At 38.1% G+C, this 12,113-nt stretch overlaps 1 protein-coding gene across 1 annotated transcript in view; it reads right to left on the minus strand.

Moving 5' to 3' along the window:
- Mroh2b (maestro heat like repeat family member 2B) overlaps positions 1-8,624 on the minus strand; it is a 57,290-nt gene extending 48,666 nt beyond the window's left edge. Inside the window, exons 1-6 of the mRNA XM_055601106.1 lie at positions 8,587-8,624; positions 7,520-7,581; positions 5,597-5,707; positions 4,446-4,605; positions 3,663-3,761; positions 3,054-3,208 (exon numbers count right to left, since the gene is read on the minus strand). Of these exons, the coding sequence (XP_055457081.1) occupies positions 3,054-3,208; positions 3,663-3,761; positions 4,446-4,605; positions 5,597-5,707; positions 7,520-7,581; positions 8,587-8,602 (603 nt within the window). The 5' untranslated portion in view covers positions 8,603-8,624. The remainder of the gene's footprint in view (positions 1-3,053; positions 3,209-3,662; positions 3,762-4,445; positions 4,606-5,596; positions 5,708-7,519; positions 7,582-8,586) is intronic.
- Positions 8,625-12,113: the final 3,489 nt, after the last annotated feature.

Here is a 12,113-nt window from a genome sequence, read left to right on the forward strand (position 1 = left end):
GCAAGAAATGGTGAGAGACTGTCTCAGACAAGCTGAACTGCCTGAAAGTAGGAGAAAACAGCTGAGCTACCAGGAAAGGACACCCTTCAACCTGGTAGGGCACCTTCAGGTTGTGTGGCACACTCTAAGTTTCTAGCTTCTATGAGCTGTCACCCATGTTAGGATGCGCTGTGGCGATGTGGCTGTCTTGGAGCCATTTCTGTCCCTGTAACTAACTTCTTACCTATATCCCTTTAACTAACTCCAATAAAACCTATTGGTTCACCAAGTTGGACTTTGGTGATAATTTAATCTGTTGTTATTTCCCTATCTGCGATGAAGAGATGTTTGTTCATGTATTCCCAAGGAGAATGTAACACGACGTTTCATATTACTTTGTCACTTTCCCCTAACAGTGTTTCCCCTACAATAGTTTATTTACTTTCCTCCTTTTCTCAGAGCAGAGTTGTTAAGATGCTCTGTTCTAAATTTTCTAACCCCACTTCTTAACCCCACCACCCCAAAATCTGCTGTTATCCAACTTCCATTTGACACTGGGAGTGAACAACTTCCAAAACAAAATATATAACAAACACTGATCATAAAAGTCTAGACATCACTATCTTTTTTTAAAAAATAAATTTTAAGTAAAAATTAATAGCTGAGTGTACACTTTGATAGCCTACTACTTTCCATAGCTAATATATGTGGTGATCTGTAAAACCATATAAAAACTTAGTGCCTCATAGCAATACCATTTATTTCACTTGAGACTGTGTCAGCTGGGCTGGTTCGTCTCATGTACATTTCTGTGCACTGCTGGAAAGAATACTTTCCAGTATTCTTCTTTCTTGAGCTCTGTAGTGATGGAATATAGATCTTTACTTGCTATTTTAAAATGCCTCTCATTCGTTTTTTTCCTCTTCCTTCAGAAACCTTTCACCATCTTCTGGCATGAGCTATTCCTTTGCATTTCCCAGAATTGAATTCTTAAGGAGCAGCATGACAGCTCTTCATGCTGTCCTTGGATAACACTATCTCAAACCATTCAGTTGTTATTTAAATAGTGATGGTGCTCAAACCTATGTAGCCAGTTTTTTATTTTCTTCTTAATTATGAGCCTGAATGTATCCAAGCCTACTAATACATCTGCTGGAATGTATCAACGGCATTTAAGTCAGTATGTCTGCATTAAACCTACCTCCTCGAGCTTGTCATTCGTCCTCATTCTTTATAGAACATAGTGGTACCAAGGTCACCTATGTCAAAAATCTGGAGCTCATCCCAACGGCCTCCATTTCCTCCACTGTAAGCATCCAGTTCATATCAAATTTTTTTTATTCTGCTCATCAGATTCCACCTCCTCTGATCAGAATGAGTGACACTGTAGTAAAGATGTTACCATTTATGACCTTGGAATGGCTTTATAGTCTTCTGATCATTTTTGCTTCCATTTATCCCTATATGTGGTGTTGTAGTTTGAACTACCCTCCATGGACTCAGGTTTTGTCACACTTGCTCTTTATCTGGAGGTACTGTTTCAGTAGTTCGTACAACTTTTGGAAGATGAAGCCATGCTGGAGGTCATGGAGGGTGGGTCTGGAGGTTTTATAGCATGGAGCCACTTCCTGTTTGTTTCTGCTTCCTGTTTTCACCAAGGTGCAAAATCTTTCTGCTATTGGAGCTGCTTTCAGCCATGCTTTCCCTTTGCACTGGATTGTGTCCAACTAAGTTAAACAGACCCTTCCTCCACTAAGTTGCTTCTTGTCAGGCTTTTGGTCAAAGTAACAAAGCTATCTAAAACATTTATCTGGTATTTCTTCAAAATAACTTTTCTCATATTCAAATACTCCTGGAGAATGTTTCAGAGATCTCATTCTTAAGAAATAAAGTCCCAAATCTTGTACAACATTTAAGTCTCTTCATTATATGACCACCAAGACAACATTTCTGGTTCCATTAATTTCTTCCTTTGGTCTCCTGTGCCCCTTCTACGGCACTCACTAAAGCATGCCTTTTCCCTGTCTCTAGCCTGTGCTGCAGTGGTTTATTTCTGTCCGGAGATGTAAAACTTAGTTCCAATGCTACAGCCTTGCCCAAGCTCACCATGGGATGAAGTGAGCCCTGCTGCTTCTTGGGCACTTGCCTGGCTCTTGTGGGAAGCCATGGAATGAAGGGCTGAATTTTGCTGTCTGGGTGTCTTAGAGAGGACATACTTTAAAGGCTCCACTGGTTAAAGTTTTAACCATCTCAGATGTAAAAAGTGCTTTTAAAACATGAGATGTAAAAAGTCTCACAATTAGAGAACAAACCCAGTCTTAATGTTCTTATAAGACAGCATGAAGAAACCTAAACAAGATATAACAAAATCTACTTTAATATTTATATTAATAAAAATTATGTTAGGATTAAATTATATATGTGAAAATATTTTATAAGTCATTCAACATAAAAAATTACAGTATTTACACAGCTGAGTGAATCCAGTGTTATTTATTTCATTGTGTTAGTGGTAGAATCCAGAGACTTTTTTGGACCCATTGCTTTTCTCAAGCTAATGATTCAGTTCAAATGTAGTTTAGGACATAGAAAACATGAAAGGGTTGACATTCCCTCATTTACTCATTGTTCTCCTTTCACATTGAAACACCAGTGTGAGATTTTAGTCTGTTTGATCTTTGATATATCTCCATCATCTGGAACAGGATTTGGCATGTTGTTCTTCAAGAAACTTTGGATGGGACAATGGGTAAACAGAGACTTGAAGTAGACAGAAAAATTGGTAGTCTTTATGTACCTTCCAAAACATAACTAATTATGTCAACAATAACTGAACATATCATGTAAGAAAAAGAGAAATTTCAAAAGTTGTACATTTGCTGATTTAACTGTGAAAGATTTTTAAAAATGTTTTAATAACTTAAAGTGTAGGCAGGAAGTCACTAAATTTTATGATATATACATGTATATGTACACACACACATATGTATATATGTGTGTATATGACTAAAGTTTAAACAACGTGTGACTGGAGTGAGGGTTTGCAGCCTGAGCCCATCTGAAGCCCCACTCACATTCATGGGTGAGGCCTGGGGGACCCATTTCTCCACTATGTACCGGAACAGCATGAAGATCTTGTCAGAGAGCCGATTAGCATCTAATTTGGGGTAGGGAAAATCCTTCCAGTGGTTGATATACTTGTAAATAGCCTTACTGAAATTTTCAAGGGCTGCATTAGAACAAAAACAAAGAAAACAACCACAGACTGAGAAAAACATAAAGATGGGAAGAACTGTCAATTTATTCTAAAAGAGAGAACAATTAATGGAGGTTTCTAAATCATCTTAAAACTTAATCAAATAAACGTGAAAATTGCTTAGCCAATTTTAATTAATTTTAACTAATGAAACAATGAAATTTATATTTTATTAAATGTAAACTAAAACTGCTGTGATACAGTTTTATTACTAAGAGATACTCTGTCCAAAATGGAACATATTTAACACAGTGTCACATGACAACTAGACGAAGGTGCAGTTGGTATTGTTACACACTGATGGCAGAGCAGGGTTCGTATAAACTCTTTGGAAAACTTGTTGTGAGCTGTCTGCATTGTTTGAGGAGTGTACTGGAAGAATGGCTGGTCTGAAGGGTAAAAGAAAAAGAATCCCAGGCATACTCACCTATACAGAAGGTTTGCTTCATATTTTCATCCTCTACCAGCCTGAGCATGGTCTGCATGGTGAGCATAGTCATCATCATGAAGGGGATACTTTGGGACACTGCGGTGAAGGACACAAGAGGAAAGGGCATCATTCACTCTTTCATGTGGGGTTCCCGACTCTTGATTCCACAAATGCCACCGGAATGGAATGAAGCAGACAGGTGGAGGGCAGTAGGAAGAATGTTCTTGCTTTTTCTCCCTGACTTGAAAGCCTGACTATGGTTTATCAATGTGTGGTGGGTCTGAAGGAAAGCACTAACTATGTAGGTACCTATATATGTGGTTTAGTGATAAGCAGTTTTGTATTGTCACTTCATTAGTGTCCACATCTCCAATATAGCATCACCTGTGTCCCCAAAGTATAGCAAATATGACAGGTGCTGAACAGCATCTGTTCAATAAAGTATTATAGAAACAAATGGTAGAAAACCGTTTTCATTTAAGTGTCCTGTTGTTGGCATCCTATTGTCTCATGGAGAATGTGCTTCTGTAAGTGCAAAGAGAGAAGGGTAAGAGGAGGCTGGAAAAGAGCCCAGCCATATTTAGTGCATCCTGAATCAATGGCTGATTGTCATGGTTATCTATGCTCATAATAGCTCTCATGTCTTTCCACCAATGTTCTTTAGTGCAGTAGAACTTAGGGGGACACTCTCTTGCTTTTGCTTTAACTCCCCTTGGGGTTTTAGACAATTAGTCAGGGGTAGTTATTTCCTAAGGAAAATGTGGTGTGTTCCTTTCATACCATAGCTGGTTGCCAGTTCAGCTAGGGCAAGCACAACAAATTCATTTGGAAGCTCTAGAATCCTGAAGTTACTTTGCACTTCATACATGACAGAGTTGAAATCATGAGCAGCAAGAGACACGAACACCTCACCAGCCAGCATTCTGATTTCTCTGGGACTCTGAGAAGAAAATAAAAATAAGTGGAAGAGTGAATCTAAAAGGGGTGAGAAGATAGTCTATGCAGTATTCTACGTTCACCTAGATTTAAGACAGAGGGAGAATAGACTGTTTCAAATTCCAAGAACAGATCTCTCAGGTAAGTGTCAGGAACTAGGAATGCTGGGGCAATTGTTTTGCAGTTCTTACAGACTTGGGGCCAATCAGTGTTTCTTTTCTTTTCTTCAGACAGAGTATCACTGATGTAGCTCAGGCAGACCTTAAACTCATGATTCCCCCTGCTCCTGCTTTCCAAGAACTGGTGTTACAGGCCTGGGTCACTGATCCTGGGTCATTATTTTCTTGCTATTTGATCAGGTACCTTGATGCAGAGTTTATCTTTTATGTTTAAGAAAATGATTTACTGTTAAATAAGTAAAGGTAGAAGGAATCGGGCTAGGGGTTGAGAGCTTTAATTTTGGTGTCATTTTCACCTAATTATCTTCAAATTTAGAAATATTGGGAGGTACTTCTATTTTTGGTGATAGTGAGTAAGGTAAATTAAATCAAACTTCCCACTAAGGAAAATGAAACCACCCCCCAAAATTGTATGCATAGAAGAGCTTAAACACAGAGTATGAGTAATTCCTGCATTGGGACCTGGAAACAATCATACAATGCAAGAAAAGGAGGCAGATACCGAGATAGGAAGAAATATGGGAGCCAAGGGAATTGTGGGCTAGGTATCTTTCCTGTGAGCAGATTGCTGTGAAACCAACTCTCTCAAGTACAAACTTCCTCCTCTAAAAGATGGTATTTCCTCTCAAGTCTTTCTTACAGTTGTCTCCTTTCCCTAATCTGTGCAGTGGTAATCAGGAGGCTCTGTAAGTAACTCTGTATTTCAGTTTTGGTCCTGACAGCCATGAAGGAAAGGCTTTTGTTTATCTACATAGTGTATTGAGTCACTCAATCTCCATCCAATACCAGTCACTCACTACCATGAGGCAAACTTACTTCCTCATCCCTCATGTCCTTAGAAGTGTAATAAATTAACCTTTGGACTATTGCATCATCCAAGATGTCAGTATTCTGAATAAAAGAAGCGAGATGACCATAAATTTCTTCCTGTGAACATAGAAGGGTATAAAGGTATATGAGTTGCAAAACATAAAGAACTCCGAAAAGGCCTAAATAAATGACAGCACGAAACTATACAAAAGATATTTTCTAAGCATAATATGCATATTTATGAGTCAAAGCTTATATATAGAGTGACATTAATTCTAAAACTTATTTTATCTTGTTACATTTCTAAGACAAGATCTAATTGAATCAGCGGTATTGAAGTCAGTATCTCAAAGTATCTGACAGTCCCTGTTGTAGCTCTTTCAAGGAAGTGTCCATCACCTGGATTGCTGTTCTTAGAACTGGGGCCATTGTTATGGTTCTAAGGAGCACCCTGTATTGTAAAGGTAATTGCTACGCTGTGAAGTTGCATCCCAAAGAATGTTATAGGTTTTCATTTCATCCATGCCTTTTCTGAGACAATATGGGAGAACTTGCCATGTCGTCTAGGCTGGCCTCAAACTCATATAGGTCTGCCTGCTTCTGCTATTGAGTGCTGGGATTAAAGGTATGATCAACCATGCTTGACTCCATTTCTATTTCTTTTAAAAAAGGTATTTGTTTTTATTTATGTGATTGTTTCTGTGTGTACCTATGTATATGTGAGTATAATGACCACAGAGGCCAGAAGAAGGGGTCTAGAACTAGGGTTGTAGGCACTTAGGGCCTACCAGGTGTGGATACTGGGAACCAATCCAGATTGTAGAGCAGCATGTGTTCTAACTGCTGAGCTTTCTGTATAGACTCTTATGCCATTTTAACTGATCAATTTTCTCTGGCATGAAAGCAACCTAGAAGTGGTTGCTAAAATTACTATTCTGTAGTCTTTTTTTTTTTTTTTCTAGAAACTCTATCTTGGTACTTAAACAGTCCGGAAATCATTTACAAGGTGTTTCTAGGTGTTTGAAAAACAGTGCTGTATGGGAATGTTAGTTTCTAATATGATATTCATAAAATAGTTGTTAATCATATCTAATGTCGGGACCATTTCTGTGAACTTCATTTGCCTTGCCTCGTCATTAAAGGAAATAATTAAATCCCTATCAGTGAGGCCTAGTCTTTGGTATTTTCTTCAAGCTAACAATGGGCAAGAAAGGTTGGACATCACTAAGTCACAAAATAGCAGCAAAGACATGGTCTTTCACAAGAGGACCATGTTGAACAATTGTTAGGATGACTCTGTTGACATTAGGATATGCTGCAGCTGTCCTTATATAGGGAAGTCACACAATGTATCAGTGTTTCACTTTTCTCAATCCTCAAATGAGACTAGAAACACAGCATCACAGAGTTGGGAGGAATAAATAGTATCTACCACTTGTTGTGGATAGGGCATCACGAACTGTACTTCATAGGCAAGTGTTCGGCAAAAGGTAGGAGCTGTTGTTTGGTAGTTGATGCCTGGAAACCCTTCTATTTCTAGAGAAAATTTCAGATTGTGGGACAGGATGATAGATGAGCATGGCAAGTCCACACATTTTCAAAGCAACCCTTACATTATAAGGAGGAGAATCTAAACCACAGGGTTATGAATCTGGCATTTCCCTATTTCCACACCTACCTACATAAAGTTACGAACAAGCATATTCTTTAGGAACGTCTGTGATTTTTGAAATGCTAAATACCACTATTTCAGCACCATAATGATTTCTTTTACAAATGCATTTTCTAAAAGATTTAAACACATAAGAGAAGCCAGGGAAAAAAAAGGAAAGAAAAGAAAAAGAAGGAATTTGAAGCCAAGGAGAACATGGATAAGACTGTCTCAACAGCTGGATTATAGAGGCAAATGAGAACGAGATCTTTGCCTACCTTGCTAATGTTGTCCTCCTTATTCAGCATCCCAATAGTGAAGTTAATATCTCCAAACATTTCTAAATTACACAAAGAATTAAAATATGCATCAAACTGCATATAAATATATTTTTCTTTACTGCTAGCTCTTGATGTTAGGAATATATTGTACCTGTATTTCCTATCCCTGAGGGACTGGAAACCAACAGATGCATAGTGATTATTCTGAGACCGTTTATCAGTGTAGAGGTGCAGAGAGCATGCTGGATTCCCATGTACAGCTCTGATCAAGTGTGTACCACACCCTACACCTCCTACCAAGGTTTGACTCTCAGGTTCAGTGAGATGAGTCTTTCACATCTGACTTGAGCAATAGAAGAAACAGTGAAACTCACTTCCTCATTTTTCTTTTCTTCCCTTACTGAACCTCTGTGTTTTCATTACACACTTTCTTCTTGTTTATATACCTTTCTATGCTTTCAAGGACTTTTTTCCGGCTCTATGTGCATGACACTTTGCTTTTTTCCAACCAAGACCTAAGAATTAGCTTTGTATTTTCCAGGAATATGTGTTTTCCAGAATTGGAAAGTAATTAAATATTGCAGCCACCACCACCACAACCATCACCACCACCACAGCCACTACAACTACCACTACCACCACCACCACCACCGCAGTGGCAGGCTGGCAGGAGGAACAGGCAAAGACTTCCCATGAGCCTCTGAGCCAAGCACATACGCTATTAGTTTAGAACTTTTGGCAAAGAAAACAGATCTATTAAAAATTAGTAGACAACATTTTCTGAAGATTTTAAAATATTCAAAATTAAATCAACTTTTCTGGTATATAGCTACCCTTTCATACAAGCAGATTAAAGTACAACTCTTTCAGGCTTATAGTCTAACACTGGCCCTTCACAATCAACATTTTATTTTTATTCATTTTTAGTAAAGAGGAAATAGCGGTAGATAATCTGACCTCGTCACAAGCATTTCTTGTGATGATTTTTGAGACATTTAACTATGCAAAAAATATATATCAGCATATATCAGGATTCTTATTCCTCATAATCAAGACATGCTTACCTGAGTATTTCTCCATGCTGAGAGTTGTCTTGGCTGTTTTAGGCTTTACAAGAGGCAACACCTAAGTATCAGAAGCAGTTCAGCTAAAAAGTCAGTGAAGCAAGTTGGCAAGTTCCTTCCATAAGGTTCCCTGAATGAAAATCCTTCACTTGATTGGCAGGGTGATCTGGGAGCTCCTGGTGATGGCTCTGTAGTTGAGGTGGATGATCCTGGATTCTACCACCATCACATTTTTTTTGCTTCTGAGCTCCTGCTAACCAAGATGGCTGCATCTCACCGAATATTGTCTCTTTGGAGGAGACCAGTATGTCTGAGGAGGGAGAAATTAGAAAGAAGGACTCAAACCATTGTTGTAGATGAAAAGAGCTGCTTTCACCATTCTTGGGTCTATTGATCACACGTTTAAGAATGGTTTGTTTTGGTGGCCACTTTACAGGCCTGATGTTGGTAAGTGTTTTAGGTGGCTTGATAGTTCTATTTGGTGAGGTCAGTCACATAACTGGGCATGCTCAGTGGACCGGAATGCCTGTCAGGGGCAGTTGCAAGGAGTGACCAACTGACACAGCAGCAAAGCCAAGCCACTCAAGGCCCCCTCCCCACCACTCCTCAGTGACTTATGAGAACCCTAATCTTCCTACAGGCTCAAGCTTTCCTTATTTATTTTTCTTTTTATCTGTTTGGATTCAAATTGTTTGTTGCATGGATTTCTTGGCCATGATATTTTCATAAGGTGAATGTGAATCTTGTCCAATGCCCCCTAAGCCCAAGTCTATGCTATTGCAGTCTTCAACACAGGGAAAATGATGACTACTGTGACAATATATATGGCTGGGTGTGAAGGGAAGAAGCTCATTGTAATTTTGATGGTTCTTTTTAAGGCTATTTTCATTAAGGAAGCTTATTTTAGAGTCAACGATAAAGTACTTGAAACTAAGCCTTTGGTTTCATGATTCTTTAGTTGAGAATTTTTATTGGTATACATTGGAAATGGTGATAGATTTCATAATGAGGATTTCAAGTATAGCATTTTATTCTATATTCTATATTTTTACTCTATCACCCCAATATTTTTTTCATATTTCTTCATCTATTTTCTTTTCTTCTCCCAGACTCCCTTCTGCTTTCACGTCATGTCATACATATAAAAAGTCTAGGATCCAGAAATGAGAAGAAACAGATGATATTTGTCTTCTGAGACAGGCTTATTTTGTTTAATGTGATAACACATAATAACACCCATTTTCTAGCAAAAAAATTTGATTTTGATCTGTAGTTGAATAAAAAATAGATTGCATACACAGACACACATACACACACACACACACACACACACACACACACACACCACGTTTCTTTTACTCACCCTCCTCTTGGCAGACATGTAGGTTGATTCCACTTCTTGGCTGATGTGAACAGTGTAGCAGTGGGCACAGATGGGTTAGTATCTCCATGGTAGGATGAGAAAAATGGATTCATATACCCAGGAGTGCCACAGCTGGCTCATAAGGCAGTTCTAGCTTCAGTTGTGTGAGGATCCTCCATTCTCCACACTATGAGTGGCTTCACTAATTATACTTTTACCAGCAGTGTCTGAGGATTTTATTCTTATCAGCGTTAAAAAAAAAATCTTATGGCATTTATTGATTGGGTTGTTTTGTTTTTGTAATACTTAATTAGGTTTTAGTTTTAAAATGGATTCCAGATATCAATCCCTGTCAGATGGACAGTTAGCAAAGATTTTCTTTACATTCTCTATAGGCTGCCCTTCACTCTATTATTTCCTTTGCTGTGCATAAGCTTTTTAATGTTATGCGATCCTATTTGTTAACCTTGGGTATTATTTACTAAGCTGGGGAGTCCTTTTCAGAAAGTCCCTGCCTTTGCCTATTGAAGAGTTTCCTCAATGCCTTCTCCTAGCAGTTTCAAGAGTTTCAGGCCTTACCTTAAGGTCTTTGATGCATTTTGAATAGGTTTTGTTAATCATCCATCTAGTAGACACATGTCTGTCTCAGTTTTCCAAGTAAGCATCACTTTTTTCCCTGAACATGCCTTCCACAGTACCTTGCCTCAAGATGCACCTGGTGTTCTTAGTTAAAATGTAAACCCCAGGGCCTACCTCAGACCAAGATACATTAGAACAAGGCAGCAGGAATCTGGGTTTGTATGAGGACTGGTCCATATTTTAGTGAGTAAGAATCATTAAAGTGTAAGAAACACTGGGCAGGATACTTGCTCAGTAACTCAATAGTAAATAAGCAAAACAAATTGTCATTTTCTGAGGGTGCTCATTGCAGCTGGAAAGGATGACAGCTGTCCTCCAGCTCCCCCACTCATTCACAGCACTATCACACTGTGAGTCGGAGCGTTACTGGGATGAGTAGTGGCAGTCTGAAATTTAATGCTCTTCTGAAAGCATACACATGTATGTAACGTCATTCAGACTGAGCAGGTTGTATCTACACATTTACATATTCTGAAATACCTATATGTATTCCTAAATCTGTATGTGTATATAGATTTATACATATGAATATATGGACAGGTTTATGTATACATTTAGGAATATAATGTGTGTATGCACACACATGTCTATGTGTGCATGTGTAACGACAATTAAAGAAAAAGAACATGAATTTTAGGGAGAGAGTGTGTGTGGGGGATACATGAGAGGGGTTGGAGGGAGGGAAGGGAAAATGACATAATTTTATTATAATCCCCCAAATTAAAAAAGTTATGAAAATGAAAAAAGAGATAGGAAAGAATACACTTTTGTTTTTATAAAGAACAATGAGCAATAAAGTTAATAATTAGAGATCTAGGAAATTGTTATAATTTTATTTTTCTGTGAACGGCAACAAATGATTTTTCTGCATTTCCATGATTAAAGATTTTGTTGATTTCATACGAAATTAGCGAGGTTAAGAGATGAAATGATTGATTTATATTAACTTTGTCATTTATTCATCAGGGCACTCAAAACAAATTTTCTAGACCAACGTCTTTTCAGATAAAGCATACTTACACAGATTAGAAAACCCCATATTCTCAGAACAGTAATTTGCTCTGATTTTTCTCTTTGGGGAGAGGACCCTCTTCTTGCCTGTTTTTATCAGCTCCTCTTCTCTTTATACTAGCCAAACACAAGGTAGGCTTGATTTCTATGAGACTCTAGAAACATGTTAAACAGCAATTCTCAAAACTGATAAGACTGTGTGTACTTAGGAATTCAGTACTATTTTTCAATATTTGTTTATGAAGGAGCCTGAATCCAGCCTTCTTAAGAACTAAGGTGCCTCTTTGCATAAACAGTAAACCTCTGCTTCCAATGTGATTTGTCTGCTTCAGACCCCCTGTATTTCTGTGGGAAAATCAACCAAGGCCCTAGACCAAATTTGATTTCTCACTTAATTAAACATTAAAGAAGCCATTTAGTTGGCTTCATGACCATCTCCTCTGTCAAATTTCCCTCCTTCATTTTCATTGAGAGACCAAAAGGTTAAGAATCAGCCATTATTATTAAAGTTTAA

This window comes from Psammomys obesus, unplaced genomic scaffold (assembly GCF_907164565.1).
Source record: "Psammomys obesus unplaced genomic scaffold, mPsaObe1.curated_primary_1811, whole genome shotgun sequence".
NCBI lineage: Eukaryota > Metazoa > Chordata > Mammalia > Rodentia > Muridae > Psammomys > Psammomys obesus.